Here is an 18,029-nt window from a genome sequence, read left to right on the forward strand (position 1 = left end):
TAATATTTTGTAGTTATTTTGTCTCTCACTTTTGTTTTTATTTTTTGAAACAGTTCTGGACTCTTTCCTCTCCTTGCAAATGCTGCCATGTCAGTGAAACCAACATTGTTGAGTTTGTATGAGATATATTATCTGCCTTTGGGTAAAACACTGAAGCCTGGTCTACAAGGATTGCTAACTGGTATTCTTCCTGGCTTAGAAGAAGGATCAGAGTACTATGAGAGGTAAGATACTACTGTTATTGCTGCAGTTAAGTAATCAAAGTCATGAATTTGTCAGCAAACATCCTTAAATCATTAATATTAACATCACAAAAACGGATTATTCTAAACACTTTAGTACCTGACCTGAACATTTTTATAGCAAAAAAAAAAAAATTTTTGTAGTGTATCTAATCTGCGTATCACACTGAAAATATAGCTGGATAATAAGAATATAGACTTGGATAGCTGGACTGGGTTCAAATCCTAGTTCAGCAGATACTGTGTGAGCTTAGGAAAACTTTTTCAACATTTCTGAACTTTATTCAGTTTCCTCATCTATTAAAAAAACATATCATTCATTGTGTTACTGTAATATTGAAATTTCTTAGTGCAGTGCCTCAGCACTTATAAGTCACTTAAAAAATTGTGACTCATAATTTAAAATAATAATACAATAGATAGGACATTTAGATTAATAAAAAGAATGGACGATTGGGCAATGTGCCATCCAGTTTTAAATTGTTAAAAATAGCCTTAACACCAGGTACAGTACTCTTTCAGTAGCTATTGACACGGTACTCTTGCTATTTTAACTCTTCAAAGAAAATGAGTTGGTCTGTTTGGAGCTTATTATTATTTCTTTGGAAGTTAAAAGTGGTATACAAGGCTTGATAGCATTAAGTATCTTTAATATCTCTGTTACTGATATTCTTACCAAAAAGGAAATTATGAACTAAGATGTCAGAAATAGAAAATGCCAAACTTTATGAGTAGTCTTAATGATTTATATTTATATAATTTATTTAAACAAGTTACTCTATTTTTTGTATGTTCATCTGCTGCCATAATGATGTAGGAATCTAACCCTGAAAATATTGGATCACTCTTATAAAGTTACTTTGAGAAAAAATTAATTTCCATTTCAGGACAATTTTAGAAACATGATGTGAGCTTATTTTACTTAGTTTATGAATCAGGTTTGTTTTAAATTGTTCTATTCTCTTAAGGGAAACATAGAATTAATATGATTTTGTAACTCTGCTAGTTACAATTAAAAATTTAATGTGGGGACTTTCCTGGTGTTCCAGTGGCTAAGACGCTGTGCTCCCAATGCAGGAAGCCTGGGTTCGATCCCTGGTCCAGGAACTAGATCCCACATACTGCAATTAAAACACCCCTCATGCAATCAAATAATAATAAAATTTTTTAAAAATGTAACATGGAAATTGAATAATGATCTTTATGACTATGATATCTGTATGATTTATCTTGTTATGTGGCTTAGTCCTTTTAGCTTGAAAGCCCTTTGGCTTTTGTAAAAAAAATACCACAGACTGAGAGGAAATTTATTTTCAGAAATTCAAAAATATTCAGAAATGCAAGAATTCAGGAATAAATTCAGAAATTTATTTCTCACCATTCTTGATTCTGGCCGTCAGAATCAAAGCGGTAGCATGATCGTGTTCTGGTGAGTGCCTTCTGCCTGATTCACAGCCAGTGCCTTTTACCTGTACCCTGACCTTCTGGAAGGGGCTATGGAGCTCTGTTGGAATTTCTTACATGAGAACACTAATCTCATTCATGAAGGTGCCCAAAGCCTCCATCTTCCAATACAGTCACTTTGGGGCATCAAGGTTTTAACGTATAAATATTGAAGGGATGAAAACATTCAGATCATAGCATTATGTTTTGCCAGTTATTCAACACAAAAAGATGTGAAAGCGTGTTCTTTTAATGCATAAGTAGGTTGAGACCAGAAGAGGTTACAGTGTTAGTATTAAATCACATAGCAAGTAAACAGTTGAACTTCATCACATTCTCTTGATTCTGAATCTGTTATACAACAGTGTATTAAATTTTTGTGTATTACTTTGTTTACCTTGAATAATGCATCTTATATTCTGTAGTAGCATAATTCATTCAAGTTGTTTTAAATTCAGTCAGTTCAGTTCAGTTGCTCACTCATGTCTGACTCTACAACCCTATTGACTGTAGCACACCAGGCTTCCCTGTCCATCACCAACTCCCAGAGCTTATTCAAAGTCATGTCTATCGAGTCAGTGATACTATTCAACCATCTCATCCTCTGTCCTCCCCTTCTCCTCATGCCTTTCCCAGCATCGGGGTCTTTTCAAAAGACTCAGTTCTCCATATCAGGTGGCCAAAGTGTTGGAGCTTCAGCTTCAGCGTCAATCCTTCCAATGAATATTCAGGACTGATTTCCTTTAGAATTGTCTGATTTGATCTCCTTGCAGTCCAAGGGACTCTCAAGAGTCATCTCTAGCACCACAGTTCAAAAGTATCAATTCTTTGGCGCTCAGCTTTCTTTATGGTCCAACTCTCACATCCACACAACTACTGGAAAAACCATAGCTTTGACTAGATGGACCTTTGTCGGCAAAGGAATGTCTGTCTTTTTAATATGTTGACTAGGTTGGTCATAGCTTTTCTTCCAAGGAGCAAGCATCTTTTAATTTCATGGCTGCAGTCACCATCTACAGTGATTTTGGAGCCCAAGAAAATAAAGTCTGTCAGTGTTTCCATTGTTTCCCCATCTGTTTGTCATGAAGTGATGGGACCGGGTGCCATGATCTTCGTTTTTTGAATGTTGAGTTTTCAGCTAGCTTTTTCACTCTCCTCCTTCACCTTTATCAAGAGGCTCTTTAGTTCCTCTTCATTTTCTGCCATAAGGGTGGTGTCCTCTGCATATCTGAAGTTATTGATATTTCTCCCAGCAATCTTGATTTCAGCTTGTGCTTCATCCTGCCTGGCATGTCGCATGATGTAAATTATGTAATATGATTTATAAGAAAAGGAAATGTCCTTTAAAATTTTGTAGAAAGTCAACAGAATATATGTTCTTCTATGAAAAAAGTGAAAGTGAAGTCGCTCAGTTCTGTCGGACTCTTTGCGACCCCATGGACTATAGCCTACAAGGTTCCTTACTATTAACTAAAGTATATGTGGGTTTAACAGTTCCTTGAGGTAGATGGGACTTGTGGAGGTGTTTTTTTTGTTATCTTTTTTACAGATGAGGAAACTGAACTCAAGAAAGACTAAGTGATTTCACTAAATTACACAGCTAGTCAATGGTGGAACCAGAACTTTTACCCAGCCCTCTGACTCTGACCTGTATGGTTCTTCCCATCCACCCAACTTGTGTCCAGGGCAGAACATACGACTACAACAAGGATGCTTTCATACATTCTGGGAGAGTAAAATGGTTTATGCTTAACAATGTGAAGCTAAATGTTTGCCTTTTTAAAGCACTTTATTTTGTACCTCAGAACAAACACTTTACTGGAAAAGGTTGCTGCTGCAGTGGACCAGTCAGCCTTCTACAGTGCCCTCTGGGGTAGCCTTCTCACCAGTCCTGCTGTGCGTTTGCCTGGAATCACCTATGTTCTTGCCCACTTGAACCGGAAGCTTTCCATGGAAGATCAGCTTTATATAATTGGCAGTGATATTGAGCTAATGGTAGGTCTACACATGTTTGCTCATTTAACGAATATTTTTTTATAGCCAGATACCGAGAATCATGCCACAAATGATGTTCTTGTTTTCATGAGGCTTATATTTTTCATCAAGGAAATTTAAAGACCAAAATAGTCACCTTATTGATTTGGAAAATTTCAAGTTTTTCTTTTTCATAGAAAAGGGATTGTCATTTATATGTTATCTTCATTATCTATCATTCAAGCAAATAAATGGTCTTTATTACCATGTTGCTAACTGATCAGATCATTGTTTACCATAGCCACATTCATTTTATTATTCTACAGTGAACCTTCTCTTGGATCATAGCTTTCTTCATAGGAAAGACAGATTTTAGACCAAGTAATAGCCAGATTCTGTATCGGATTTGTGCAAAAGTAGGTATTACTAAAGCAGACAGTGAAAGATAGTTGGAAAAATTCACATCAATTGCTTGCTTATACTTTTCAATTTAAAAAGTTAAGAACAGAAGGAAACCATTTATGCCTATAGAATGTGTACTCTTAAAATGAACAATGAACGGAAAACCAAGAAAACTCTAGAGGGTCCTTCTGAAAAGTTTCAAAAGAAACTTTGTGATTACTCATCCTTTCCTTTCTCCCCATGTGATTATGAACTGACAGATTTTTATACATATTTTGGTTATATTAAAGTATAATTAGCATACATTGAAATTAACACATCTTATGTGTACAGTTGTATGAATTTGACAAATACATACAGACAAGCAACAAAATCAAGATACAGAACATTTTCATCACCCCCAAAAATTCTTCTGTGTCCGTTTGTAGTCTCTCCCATTCCCCTACACCCCCAGGCCCTTGCAAACACTGCTCTATTTTCTATTCCTCTAGATTGTGCTTTTCACAGAATGTTACATAAGTAGAATCATGCAGTGTTAGCCGTTGTCTGGTGTCTTTCATTTTGTATAACACATTTGGGAGTCATCCATGTTTAGCATATGTCAATATGTATCAGTAGCTCTTATACTGCCGTCTAGTATTTTATGAATATACCACAGTTTGTTCATTCAGTGATTAACAAACATTTGCATTGTTTCCAATTTGGGGCCGTTAAGAATAAAACTGTCTGCCAGGAAGCAACAGTTAGAACTGGACATGGAACAACAGACTGGTTCCAAATAGGAAAAGGAGTATGTCAAGGCTGTATATTGTCACCCTGCTTATTTAACTTACATGCAGAGTACATCATGAGAAATGCTGGACTGGAAGAAACACAAGCTGGAATCAAGATTGCCGGGAGAAATATCAATAACCTCAGATATGCAGATGACACCACCCTTATGGCAGAAAGTGAAGAGGAACTAAAAAAACCTCTTGATGAAAGTAAAAGAGGAGAGTGGAAAAGCTGGCTTAAAGCTCAACATTCAGAAAATGAAGATCATGGCATCCGGTCCCATCACTCCATGGGAAATAGATGGAGAAACAGTGGAAACAGTGTCAGATTTTATTTTGGGGGGCTCCAAAATCACTGCAGATGGTGATTGCAGCCATGAAATTAAAAGATGCTTAATCCTTGGAAGAAAAGTTATGACCAACCTAGATAACATATTCAAAAGCAGAGACATTACTTTGCTGACTAAGGTCCGTCTAGTCAAGGCTGTGGTTTGTCCTGTGGTCATGTATGGATGTGAGAGTTGGACTGTGAAGAAGGCTGAGCACCGAAAAATTGATGCTTCTGAACTGTGGTATTGGAGAAGACTCTTGAGAGTCCCTTGGACTGCAAGGAGATCCAACCATTCCATTCTGAAGGAGATCAGCCCTGGGATTTCTTTGGAGGGAATGATGCTAAAGCTGAAAGTCTAGTACTTTGGCCACCTCATGCGAAGAGTTGACTCATTGGAAAAGACTTTGATGCTGGGAGGGATTGGGGGCAGGAGAAGAAGGGGACGACGGAGGATGAGATGGCTGGATGGCATCACTGACTCGATGAACGCGAGTCTGAGTGAACTCCGGGGGTTGGTGATGGACAGGGAGGCCTGGCGTGCTGCCATTCATGGGGTCACGAAGAGTCGGACACGACTGAGTGACTGAACTGAACTGAAGAATAAAACTAATAATATAAACATTTTCATACAGTCATTTGTACAGACGTATGTTCTTCTTTTTTCCCCCACTCAGAACTATTTTTTTAAACTTTAAAAGTCAAGACACAACTGAGTGTCTGAGCACATGATAGTTGATTTCCAGTGTTGTGTTCGTTTCAAATGTACAGCAGAGTGATTCAGTTATACATACACATGCATCTATTCTTTTTCAAATTCTTACCCCATTTAGGCTATTACAGAATGTTGAGTTCCCTGTGCTATATAATAGGTCCTTGTTGGTTATCTATTTTAAATATAATAGTGTGTATATGTTAATCCAACCTCCTGATTTATCCCTCCCCACTTTGGTAACCATAAGATTGTTTTCTGCGTCTGTGAGTCTGTTTCTGTTTTGTAAATACGTTCATTTGTGTCACGTTTATTGTGCTCCATTCTGTCACGTGTGCATTTTTCATGTTACACTGCAAGTACTTAAACTCTTCCGCGTTCCCTCTAAATTAATTTTCCAAAGTTGGAGTCTAGTCTTTTCCCCCTTAGGCTATGCATTGATTGAGGCTTTCTTTTCACCATGCTTTGTAATGTCTGCTGCTGCTGCTAAGTCGCTTCAGTCGTGCCCGACTCCATGTGACCCCATAGACGGCAGCCCACCAGGCTCTTCCATCCCTAGTATACAGTATTTCTACTTCCCGCATCTTTGGTCTGCACAGTTACCTTGCCCTTCCTCCCACCACCTAAGAAGATAAAATGATCAGATTAACAGGTGAAGTCTACAAGGTGTCTGTGTGTTTTGTGTAGCTTCAGAGTTAGATAGAAATTGCCAGGCACAGATTTAGTCTTGTCATTTTGTTTACACATTGGGGAAAAAGAATTCAGTTTATTAAACATTTCATGTAACTGCACCCAAGTTTTGCCAAGCTGAGAACTTGGACCTTTTCTGTGTAGTGACTTTTTAATTCTAGTTTTCATAACCTGGAGATCAGACTGTTGCTTTCGCATGATATACATAGTGTCTCATGACTGGAGTTTGCTTTGTTTTATAGTATCTGTACTCCTTGTATTTTTCAAGAGCTATTTTGTAAACAGATGATGTATTTCTCCATTGAAAACACAATAAAAAAACAGCAAAAAATAAAAATAAAAAATAAAAGATTCCGCATATAAGTGATGTCATATGATACTGGTCTTTGACTTGCTTCACTTAGTGTGATAATCCTTGGGTCAGTGCATGTTGCTGCAGATGTCATCATTTCATTCTTTCTTTCTGGCTGAGTAGTGTTTCTTTATATATATATGTACCACATCTTTAAACAGACATTTTTCTTGAGAAAATACCTAGGAATGGAATTCTTGGTTCATATGGTAAAAATGTTTAACTTTTAAAAATAACATTGAGGTATAATTCACATGCTGTGAAATTTATCCTTTTGCATTGTATAATTCAATGGTTTTCAGTGTATTTACAAAGTTGTAAATACCACCTATCACCATCATCTAATTTGAGAACATTTTCATCACCCCAGAAAGAAACCCCATCTATACCCATTAATCTAATTATCACCATTATCTAATTGGAGAACATTTTCATCACCCCAGAAAGAAACCCCATCTATACCCATTTTTGACATTTTCTCTTCACTCCTGTCTCTAGCAGCCACTGATCTATTTTCTGTTTCTATAGATTTGCTTAGTTTGCACATTTTGCATATTAAATTCTTATCATACATATGATTTCAAAATATTTTCTCCCATTCTGTGAATTGTCTTCTCACTTTCTTGATAGTGTGCTTTAAAGCACAGAAATTTTAATTTTGATCATATCCAATTTACCCATTTTCTTTTTTTGTCATTTGTTGCGGGTAGATATATCTAAGAAATTGTGTCCAAGATCAGATTTACTTCTTTATTTTCTTCTAATATAATTTTTTATAAGACACTACCAAACTGTCTTCCAATGTATTATTACATTTCCTTTTAATAACTTAACGGAAGTGTTAAAGAAACCATTGTTTAAATTTCCTTTCAAAAACAAGTGTCATAACTGGAAAATAATTTGCAGTACTTCACAGAGGACTAACCTCCTTATTATTCAAAAAGCTACATAAATTAATAAGTAAATGTTAACAATCAAGTAGAACAATGGATTTGAACAGAATCTTAACCTAAGGAAATAAAAATAATTCAAAGATATTAAAAAAATTCTCAACATTATTTATAATAAGAGAAGCAAGAGTTTAAACTGTATCAAGATACCCTTTTTCAAGTATTAGATTCGCAAAAACAAAAAATGTGCAGGTAAACACAAGAGAGCAAATTGTCATACATTGCTGGTGAGAATATAAATATGCAAAACCTTAAGAGAAAACATTACTTTATTTACATTGTAACAGCATATATTCCAAGATATGGCAATTCTGCTTTGAAAGATTTGTCCTACAGGTATGCTTGTACATTATATGTCTATTGCAACATAATTTACAATAGTAAATGATATAAATAGTATAAATGTCCATCATTAGGAGCCTAGTTAAATTAGGATTAATCTATGAAAGGAAATATTTCTCTAGCTATAAAAACTGAAACTCTTTGTAGTGTTAAGGAAAGCACTTCAGAATGTGCTGTTAAATGAAAAAGGCAGAGTTTGTGATATATACATGCATGTTTTTTATTTACTTATAATATGCAGAAAATATTCACTGGTAGTCTTGATTGCTTGCACAAAGAAAACTGGGTAATTGAAAATAGAGATGGGAGAGAACTTTTGGCTGTGTACTCTTTAGTTATTCTTAATTTTGAACTATTATAATATGTTTACCTATCCAAAGCAATGTCAGTATGTATAATTAGTGGTTTAAAAAAAAATTTGAAAATGTATTTTTATTTTTTAGGGAAAATTGAAACATTGTCACATTTTAATGGTAATTATTTCCCGGGGTAATACACAATAAATACTAAAGGCTCTCTTATTTTAGGTAGAAGCAGTAAGTACTTCGGTGCAGGATTCAAGTGTACTCGTCCAGAGAAGCACACTGGACCTCATACTCTTCTGTTTTCCTTTCCACATGAGTCAGGTAAAACATTAATGCCAGTTTCAATATAAGGCCTTCTTTGGAAATTCAGATTCCTGATCTGTTGTTATTTTTTAAATTATATTTAAGTTGGATTCTCTTGTTTTATCAACCAGCAAGTACATAGAAAACATATTTCCTTTTAAAGGAATGGACTTTCTGAAATTTGGGGGGAAACAAGATTTATTGATTTGGGTAAAAATATGGAAAGTGAAATAGATTATTTCACACCTTAAAAAAAAAGTTCTAACCTATCAAAAGCAAGAGGTACTATATTCATTGCTAGCTGTGAGTGAGCCACAGCTCACTCTTGAGACCTTCTGCCCAGCTGTTATTTTTTGTCTTAATGTAATTTTTTCTTGGTTTGGTGATTGTGGGGATGTGTGTCAGACCATTAGCAGAGTTGGCTATAATTTGAAAGCTAAATATCTAGTTGCTCTGACATTCTCTAGTACAGTTGAACCTTGAACTAGTGTTTGAACTTCACGAGTCCACTTATACACAAATTCTGTCCAGTAGTAAGTACTGTAGTACTACAGGATCTGTGGTTGTTTGAATCCACGAATGTGAAGCTGCATATATGGTGGTCCAGCTAAAATTATCCTTGAATTTTTTCAATTAGCTTTCAGTTCCCCTTAACCTCCTTGTTGTTCATGGGTCACCTGTACTTTCATGATAGATGAGAACAACTCACTTAAATCATAAATGAAGCTGGAACTTAATTGAATCAGTATTCTGATTTTTAAGGAAGTCATCTAAATTATTTTGAGTTGTAAACTCGGATGAATGAGTTTGAACACCAATGTGTAAGTATTCAGAATGGTGGTGCTACGTGCCTAACAAATGTAATAAGAAAAGAAGAAGTTATACCTTGGAAAAGTAAGTTTATTTCGCAAACATCATTAGCAGAAAAGACCATTATTTGGGGTTTTGTAAGAGCTGTGGTTAATAGATAACTAGTGCATTTTCATTATGGTTGGCCATGCTCAAATTTTTCCTTATTACTTTATTCAGTTTGAAATTGAGTTGTTAATAATTGAAGAGTTTTACACTTTATTGCCTATACCGCTCCTAGTAGTAGGAACAGTATGTTACAGGGGTAAGACATAAACTACCCCTAGTTTCTATTTTAAGACTTACCATCCTTAAACCAGGGGCCTTTGTTCTGCCTCTGACTTTTTCATTGAAACACCTGCTGGGACATATCAGTATAATCTAAACTTACACTGTAGAGATGGGCAAGCAGCTAACAAGGTAAAAATGATTTTCTACTTTTTAAAATGCTCATAAAAGAAAACAAGGAAGAATATGACAAAGAAACATGTGGCTCAAAAGCCTAAAATGTTTATTATCTGGCCCTTTGTTGAAAAAAGTCACTAACCTTTACTCTTAAGCATTCCCATTGCTTTCTTCCCTTTCAAACATTTAGCCGTCTTAGTCCTTCCGTGTACTGATAGAGGGTTGAGCAAGACCTAAAGAATTAAGTCATGGTAGAGTTCACTTGAGAAGAACGTGTAATCTCAGTGGACTAATATTTCTCAACCTTTTTCCAACATGAGCTTCCTTCAGAACTTGCTTACTCTACCACTTCTGTATCCCTGCCAGCCAAGAAGATTTTCTTCTGGCTTCCTTCTGTATAATTGGTATTATGTAAACAATAGCTATGTTGAATATGTTTCTTAAAAAGTACATACTCTACTCAGACCCAATTCTCTCTCCCCCATTACCATACCATGTTATTAGGTTACCCAAGAAAAAGGATCAAAGGATCATGACAAAGTAATCTTTCTTCCCCACTTCCCTCCTTTCCATGTCTTGCCTATAATAAACTCATAACCAGTATCAGTTGTATTTGTAGTTGAAGAGAGCCTTCATTACCTTATCCCAAAAAGAGTGCTGTTAGGGGTGTTAGCACTTGTCAAGTTTGTTAGACTGTTTTTGCTCTTTTTTTTACGGAAAGTTCCCCTGTGGCTCTAGCAGTAAAGAGCCTGCTTGCTAGTGCAGGAGATGTGAGAGAGGCGGATTCAATCCCTGGGTCAGGAAGATCCCCTGGAGGAGGGCAGGCTACCCACTCCAGCATTCTTGTCTGGATAATTCCATGAACAGAGAAGCCATGGTGGGCTAAGGTCCATAGGTTGTGAAGAGTCAGACACAGTGAAGTGACTTAGCATGACCCTAATCTCTAGAAGTTACACCTTTAATTGAGATTGTAGCAGAATTTTTTTTTTCCATGTTAGAAATATGTGGTGATTGTAAGAAACGCCACGGGAAGAAGGAACCAGCCCTATGGACCGTCGAACAGGGCCTTTTATTGGGTGGTTGCTCTTGGGCAGAAATCCCGGGGGCGGGTAAGCAGGGAAGCGAGGGGGGTCTGCGAAGCAAAGGGAGTCAGCGAGGTAAAGGGAGTCTGCGGGGTGTGAGGGGTGGGGAAGGGGTTTTATAGCCCGGGCAGGGGCTCCCATATAAGGAAGAAAACGCGGGCTCAGTGGTGATTGGTGTCCAAGGGCTCCGTGTCAGCTCCTGATTGGACAGCGAGGGCTTCATGTCGGCTCCTGATTGGTCGGCTTGGTTGCCGGCCCATCTCCGGGGTGTGTCTGCAGCGCCCTCTGCCGGGGCATGTCCCGACATGCCCAGGCATGCCTCAACACGCCTGACCTTTCCCTGACCCTTCATCCTGACCTCGCCCTGACCCTTCATCCTGACCTTGCCCTGACCTTTCATCCCGGCCTTTCCCTGACCTTTCACCTGGCCTTTTTGATACGGGACAAGGGGCGCCGACTCTCTCTGGCTACTTCCTGCTGAACGGGGGCGACGAGGGGTAGGGTACGGCCGGGATGGGGTAGGGTACGGTCGGGATGACGGGGGCGTCTGCCGTTAATCTTGCCACGGAGTGCTTGTTGGAAGCCCTTGGTACTGTTGTCGCATCACCATCAGCTGGACCGTGTTGAGCCGTTGTTTGATGAAGGCCCGAAAGTCAGGAGCAGTAGGAGAATGATGATCGGTCCCACTAGAGAAGATAGCTAAGTTGTCAGCCAAGGGGAGCTCTGGAAGCTCTGGAACCAGGATTCGAACCAGCCCTGCTGGGCCTCTCTCTCTCTCGCCTTTTGCCTTCCTTCCTGGCAGTTTCTGCCTTCGTCTCTCTCTCTTTTCCTTCGATTCTGTCTCTCTTTTCTGCTTCTCTGCCTTGCTTTCTCCTTTCTCTTCTGTCACACTCTCTAATTCCTTTCTGTCTCTCTTTCCTCTCACTCTTTCAGTTTCAGTCTTTCTCTTCCTTCCTTCCCTCACTCTCTCCGCCACTCTCTCTCTCTCTCTCTCCTACTTTCTTTTGCCTTCTCTCCTTTTCGCTCTTCAACTCTTCTCTTTCCTTTCTCTGACTTTCTGTTGCTTTCTCTGACTTTCTCCTCTTTCCTTCTCTGGTTCCATTTCCCTTGGTTCTTTCCTTCCCTTGTCTTCCTTCCTTTTTCTGTGTCTCCTCCTCTCTGTCCTACTCCTTCTGTCCTCTCCCTCTGTTGCTCTCCCTAAGGTCTTCCTCCCTCTCCTCTTAATAAAAGATTTGGACGGTGGTTTCTCAGTCACTCAGGAATTGGCGACAGAGGGGTTCGGGTAATGGTCAGTTTGGTTGGCCCCGTGAGGGTGGAGCGGTAGGAGTGATCAGGAGGAGGGGTCGGGGCCAGGGCCACCCCTGTCTCTGGGAGACCCGGGGGAGCTCGTTTGAGTCGGGTCAGGTGGTACCAGGGCTTGTGTACCAGGAGTTTGGCGGCTGTAGGAGTGGTGAGGATTACAATATGGGGTCCTGTCCAGCGAGGCTGTAGTGGGCGGGGACTCAGGGTTTTCAGCAGTACCTGATCTCCTGGTGCTAGAGGCCGGGTGGGCCCCGCGTCGTCTGTCGGTTGTGGCAGGACCCAATCTGCGTGTTCCCTCAGCAAGGATCATAGGAGGGAGAAGAGGGGGAGGTATCCCGAGAGTGGGGGAGCCTCTCCCTCGGGGAGGTGAGTCAGGAGATAGGGCCTGCCGTATGCGAGTGAGTGCCAGAGGAAGGAGGTCGACCCAAGACAGCCGCAGTTCTGAGGCAAGCTTGGTCAGATGCGTCTTGATGATGCCGTTCACCCGCTCTACCTTGCCTGACGATTGGGGCCGATAGGGGATGTGGAGATGCCAGCCGATACCTAGGGCCGCGGCTACCTGCTGAGAGATCTGCGAGATGAATGCAGGCCCATTGTCAGACTGGAGAGAGTTTGGCAACCCAAACCTGGGAATGAGATGGGCCGTCAAGACTCCGCCACTGCCGCTGCCGTCTCCCGGGCTGTGAGGAAGGCCTCGACCCATCCTGAAAAGGTGTCCACCAAGACCAGCAGATAGCGGTAGGCTCGATGTCTGGGCATGTGGGTGAAGTCTATCTGCCAATCCTGTCCGGGCATATGTCCCCTCAACTGGTGAGTCTCCTGTGGGGGTCGAAGTCCTCCTTGAGGAGAGGTGGAGGCACATGTTAGGCAGGACCAGTGGACAGCATATATGATCTGTCTGAGATGTGGGGGAGAAAAGACAGGGCTGAGAAAGGAAAAGAGAGCTCTTGGTCCAATGTGGAGGGTATTGTGGATTTGGGATATTATGGTCTTAGCCTGGCGCTCAGGAAGCACCGGTTTATTATGGAGTAGTATCCATCCCGACGGGTGCCTCTGAGCCCCTTCTTGCACCAGCAAGGCTCTGGCTTCCTTGCTCAAATAATCTGGGTTGAGGGTGGATCTCAAAGTCAGCAGGGGCTCGGGGGCTTGTTGTAAGGTAATTTGTCGAGCCACTTGATCTGCCATGTTGTTACCCAGAGCGACAATGTCATGAGTATTTTGGTGTCCCTTGCAGTGTATGATAGCGACCTCTTTGGGCAGGGATAAGGCATCCAACAGTCGAGTAATGTGGGGGGCATTACAGATGGGGGATCCTTTAGTGGTCAGGAAGCCCCGTTCTTTCCAGATTGCCGCGTGAGAATGGGCAATCAAGAAGGCATATTTGGAGTCTGTGTAAATATTGGCCTTTTTTCCTTCTGCTAGGTGTAAGGCTCTAGTCAGGGCTGTTAGTTCAGCCTTCTGAGAAGTCGTCCCGGATGGCAAGGGCTGAGCCTCCAGGACTTCCCGGGTGGTTACCACAGCATAGGCCGCCTTTTGGTTTCCATTGGGGTCTCGCTTTGAGCTCCCATCGACAAACAAAGTTAGCTCTGGATTTGGTAGAGGTTTGGAGAACAGGTTGTGGGGTGGTTGCATAAGGGACTCAAGGACCTCCGAGCATGAGTGGGTTGGGGGTTCTGAGGAGAGAGGGAGTGAGGGTAGCGAGGAAAGCGGGTTTAATTGTGGGGAGCGGCGCACGGAAACCTGAGGATTGTCCAGAAATACCAGGTGAAATTGTTGGAGCCTGGACTCGCTGAGTTCAGAAAGAAATCTAGAGGCTAAAAGGTCACCAAGACGGTGAGGCGAGAAGATGGTCAGGGGTTGGTCATGAATCAGCTTTTTTGCATCGGTGTACAACGTTGTCGCTGCTGCTAGTGCCTGCAGGCAGGGGAACCATCCCCTGGCTGTGGGGTCAAGTTGTTTGGACATGTAAGCAATAGGCAGCAATTTGGGGCCAATCGATTGCACCAAGGCTCCAAAGGCTATCCCTCCCTTTTCATCAGAGTATAGATGGTGCGGATAGTTGGGATTTGGGAGAAAGAGAGGGGGTGCAGCCAATAGAGATGAGCGTAAAGTGTGGAAGGCCCGAATCACTTCGGTGGGGGAAGACAGCGGCCCTGTGGGAGTCTCTTTAGCTGCCGCATATAGAGGTTTGGCCAGGGTAGCATAACTTGGGACCCAGTGTCGGAAGAATCCCGTCAGTCCTAAGAAGGACAATATCTGGTTTCCGTCGGCCGGAGGGCAAATGTTCCAGAGGAGGCTACACCGGTCGGCTGTCAGGGCTTTGGTGGTCGGAGTGATTTGGAGACCCAGATAGACGACAGAAGTCTGAGTCAGTTGGGCTTTGGATTGTGAGGCTCTGTAACCCTGGGAACCAAGGAAATTGAGGAGGGTTGCAGTATGTTGTCGGGAGGTCTCTTCTGAGGGGCTGCAAAGGAGCAAGTCGTCTACGTATTGGAGGAGGGTGCTAGGGTGGAGCAAGCACCTGGCCAGGTCCCAGAACAGAGCTTGCCCGAAGTAGTGGGGACTGTCTCTGAACCCCTGAGGGAGTACGGTCCATGTGAGTTGTGTGGTCAGCTGGGTGTCGGGGTCAGTCCAGGTGAACGCAAAGAGGAATTGGCAGTCGGGGTGGAGTGGGATGGTAAAAAAGGCATCCTTGAGGTCAATAACGGTGAAATGAGAGGTCTGAGGAGGTATGGAAGAAAGGAGGGTGTAGGGGTTAGGGACAAGTGGATGGGCAGGGATTACCGCCGCGTTGATCAGGCGGAGATCCTGCACTAGCCGGTAGTCTCCTGAAGCCTTCCGAACAGGGAGGATAGGCGCGTTACAGAGGGAGGTCGTGGGGATCAGGAGACCCTGTCCCATGAGACGGTCGATGATGGGCTTTAGCCCCCTGAGGTTGCGAGTAGATAAAGGAAACTGGGACCGGGCTGGGAAACAGGTGGGGTCCCTTAGCTGGATGAGGACCGGAGGGTGGTGTCGAGCCACCACCGGGACTCGGGTGTCCCAGACCTCAGGATTAACAGAAGGGGTTGGAGGGTCAACCAGTAGCATTAGGAAGGCCCCTGACGTGGGAGCCGACCCTGGAGCTAGCTGAAGAGTGGCCTTCAGCTTAGCAAGTATGTCTCTTCCCAAGAGAGGAGTAGGGCAGGAGGGGATGACCAGAAAGGAGTGGGCAAATAGACAGGAATCTAACTGACAGGATAGTGGTTGGGTTTGGAGCAGACACGAGGGTTGGCCGTCAATGCCCATAACCGAAACCTGGGAAGGATGTAAAGTGCCTCCGAAAGAGGGAAGGACCGAATAGGTAGCCCCCGTATCAACCAAAAAATTGATGGACTTACCCGCTACCTGGAGCGTTACCCTGGGCTTGGCTTGGGTTATTGGGGTCCCCGAGTCTGGGCGGCGTCAGTCACCGTCGGAGTTCAGCAGCTCCAAAGCCAAAGGAGGGCAGGAGGTCTCCCTGGGGCGCTCTGGTCCCCGGCCCCTAGAGGTCGAGGCCCGAGAGGCCTGGGGACAGTCACTAGCCCAGTGTCTTCGTCGTTTGCACAACGGGCACGGCTTGGAAGGAGGTCGTGGACCGGGGCACATCCTGGCCCAGTGCCCTTCCTGGCCGCACTTGAAGCAGGCCCCCAGAGGGGGGTTTTGGGGCCCCGAGCCCGCCGCCAGCTGCAGGGCCGCTACCAAGGCCCTGGGTTTGCTGGTTTAGGACGCTTGCCTGAAATTCGGCCTTTTGCTTGAGCCTTGCCTTCCAGCTGGCCTCAGCAGTTTCCTCGTGGGCATGGTAGACCTTAAAAGCCATTTTTACCAGGTCTCGGATAGGGGTCTGAGGGCCGTCCTCGGCCTTGGCCAACTTTTTCCGGATATCGGGGGCAGACTGGGAAATAAAACGATTGGCCAAGGTGGCCGCCCCGATGGGGGACTCAGGTGACAGCCTGGTGTACTGGACGAGGGCCTCGGTCAGCTGATTAAGGAACATGGCTGGGTTTTTGTCAGGCCCCTGGGTCACCTCATCTAGTTTGAGGAGGTTTACTACCTTATGAGAGGACTTTTCCATCCCGTCGAGAATACACTCGATCATGTAGCGTACTCGCAGCTGGCCGCCACCCCTCTCCTGGTAGTTCCAATCAGGGTCAGTGTCGGGAACCGCCTGAGCCCCTGGGGGGCACTCGGGGGAGGGGTTGGCATAGTGCCGCTGGTCGGCCTGAGCCTTGGCTGCTGTCCAGATAGCCTGCCTCTCCTCGGGGGTGGTGGTAGACCCCAGGATGACATATATGTCCTGCCATGTCAAGGCGTAGGAGCGGGTCAGACCAGTAAACTGCTTAATGTACTGAGTGGGGTTGGAGGAGAAGGAACCCAGTTTGGCCTCAATCTGTGCTAAGTCTTGGAGGGAGAAGGGGACATGGACTTAGGCTAGACCCTCAGCTCCGGCTACTTGTCGGAGAGGGAATAGCGGGGCTGGGGGAGGGGGAGGGGAGGCTCCCGGAGGGTTGCTGTGGGAGTGAGTGTGGGAGCTAACCGGGGAAGGGGAGGGAGTGATGAGGGGAAGAGGAGGATACAAGATAGGGTTAAGGGCCGGAAGATCCGGGGCCGGTGGTGGAGTCTCGGGGGTGGGAGCGGAGGTAGGAGAGTCCGGAGTGGAAGGGGCAGGGGCCGTGGGAGAGGTATAGGGAGGAGGGGCCACCAGATCTTCCGGGGGAACAGAGAAAGCAGAGGACTCAGAGACGGGAGGAGCTGGTTTGGCCCGGGAGGGTGGAATAGGGGGAGCCATGGTAAGCAGGATTTGGCGGGGAGTGCACGTGGTACACAGGGTGGGGCGAGAGCACAACGCCCAAAAGGCCTGAACATAGGGGGCCTCAGACCATTTTCCCATTCTCCGGCAGTAGTTATCTAAATCACGGAGGACGTCAAAGTCAAATGTCCCTGTGGCTGGCCATTGTGAGCCATTATCTAGGGGATACTGAGGCCAGGCTTGTGAACACAGAAAAGTGAGCTGCTTGGAGCGGATATATCCCTTTAGTTTTAGGGTCCGCAGGTTAGCCAGCAGGCACTCTAAGGGGGTGGAATATTGGGGATCGGGTTTGGAGGCCGTCGATCCCATGGCGATCACCAAACGGAGACTAACCCTCACTGCCCGAACGTCTTCGGGTGCCAAGGGAAGCCAGGGGTCCGCATAGCCGTTCAGAACGTCTTCCTCCCGTACTGAGGGACCGAGGAAGGCCGAAGCCGGAGGATCCGCACAGCCGTTCGGGATGTCTCCCTCCCGAGCTGGGGACCGAGGAAGGCCGAAGCCGGAGGTCTACACAGCCGTTCGGGACGTCTCCCTCACGAGCTGGTGACCAGGAGGACCCAGTAAGTGGCCACTGGTTACCAGGTCCTAGGAAGTGGTCGCCAGGGAGGGCGGGCTCCAAAGCCGAAGGGACTTACCCCGTATCCAGCCGTCCGGGGGGTTGGTCAGCCGCCTGGGTCCGGGGGGCTACTGCGGTGGTGGAGCTCGAGGGGGCCTCTACGGCGAGTGCCGGAAGCCCTCACCTCGAGC

At 44.2% G+C, this 18,029-nt stretch overlaps 1 protein-coding gene across 1 annotated transcript in view; it reads left to right on the forward strand.

The window, feature by feature from the left end:
- DOP1A (DOP1 leucine zipper like protein A) overlaps positions 1-18,029 on the forward strand; it is a 129,505-nt gene that overhangs the window by 42,905 nt on the left and 68,571 nt on the right. The window contains exons 4-6 of the mRNA XM_052645494.1: positions 54-224; positions 3,491-3,680; positions 8,736-8,834. Of these exons, the coding sequence (XP_052501454.1) occupies positions 54-224; positions 3,491-3,680; positions 8,736-8,834 (460 nt within the window). The remainder of the gene's footprint in view (positions 1-53; positions 225-3,490; positions 3,681-8,735; positions 8,835-18,029) is intronic.

This window comes from Budorcas taxicolor, chromosome 9 (genome assembly GCF_023091745.1).
Source record: "Budorcas taxicolor isolate Tak-1 chromosome 9, Takin1.1, whole genome shotgun sequence".
In the NCBI taxonomy this organism is placed as follows: domain Eukaryota; kingdom Metazoa; phylum Chordata; class Mammalia; order Artiodactyla; family Bovidae; genus Budorcas; species Budorcas taxicolor.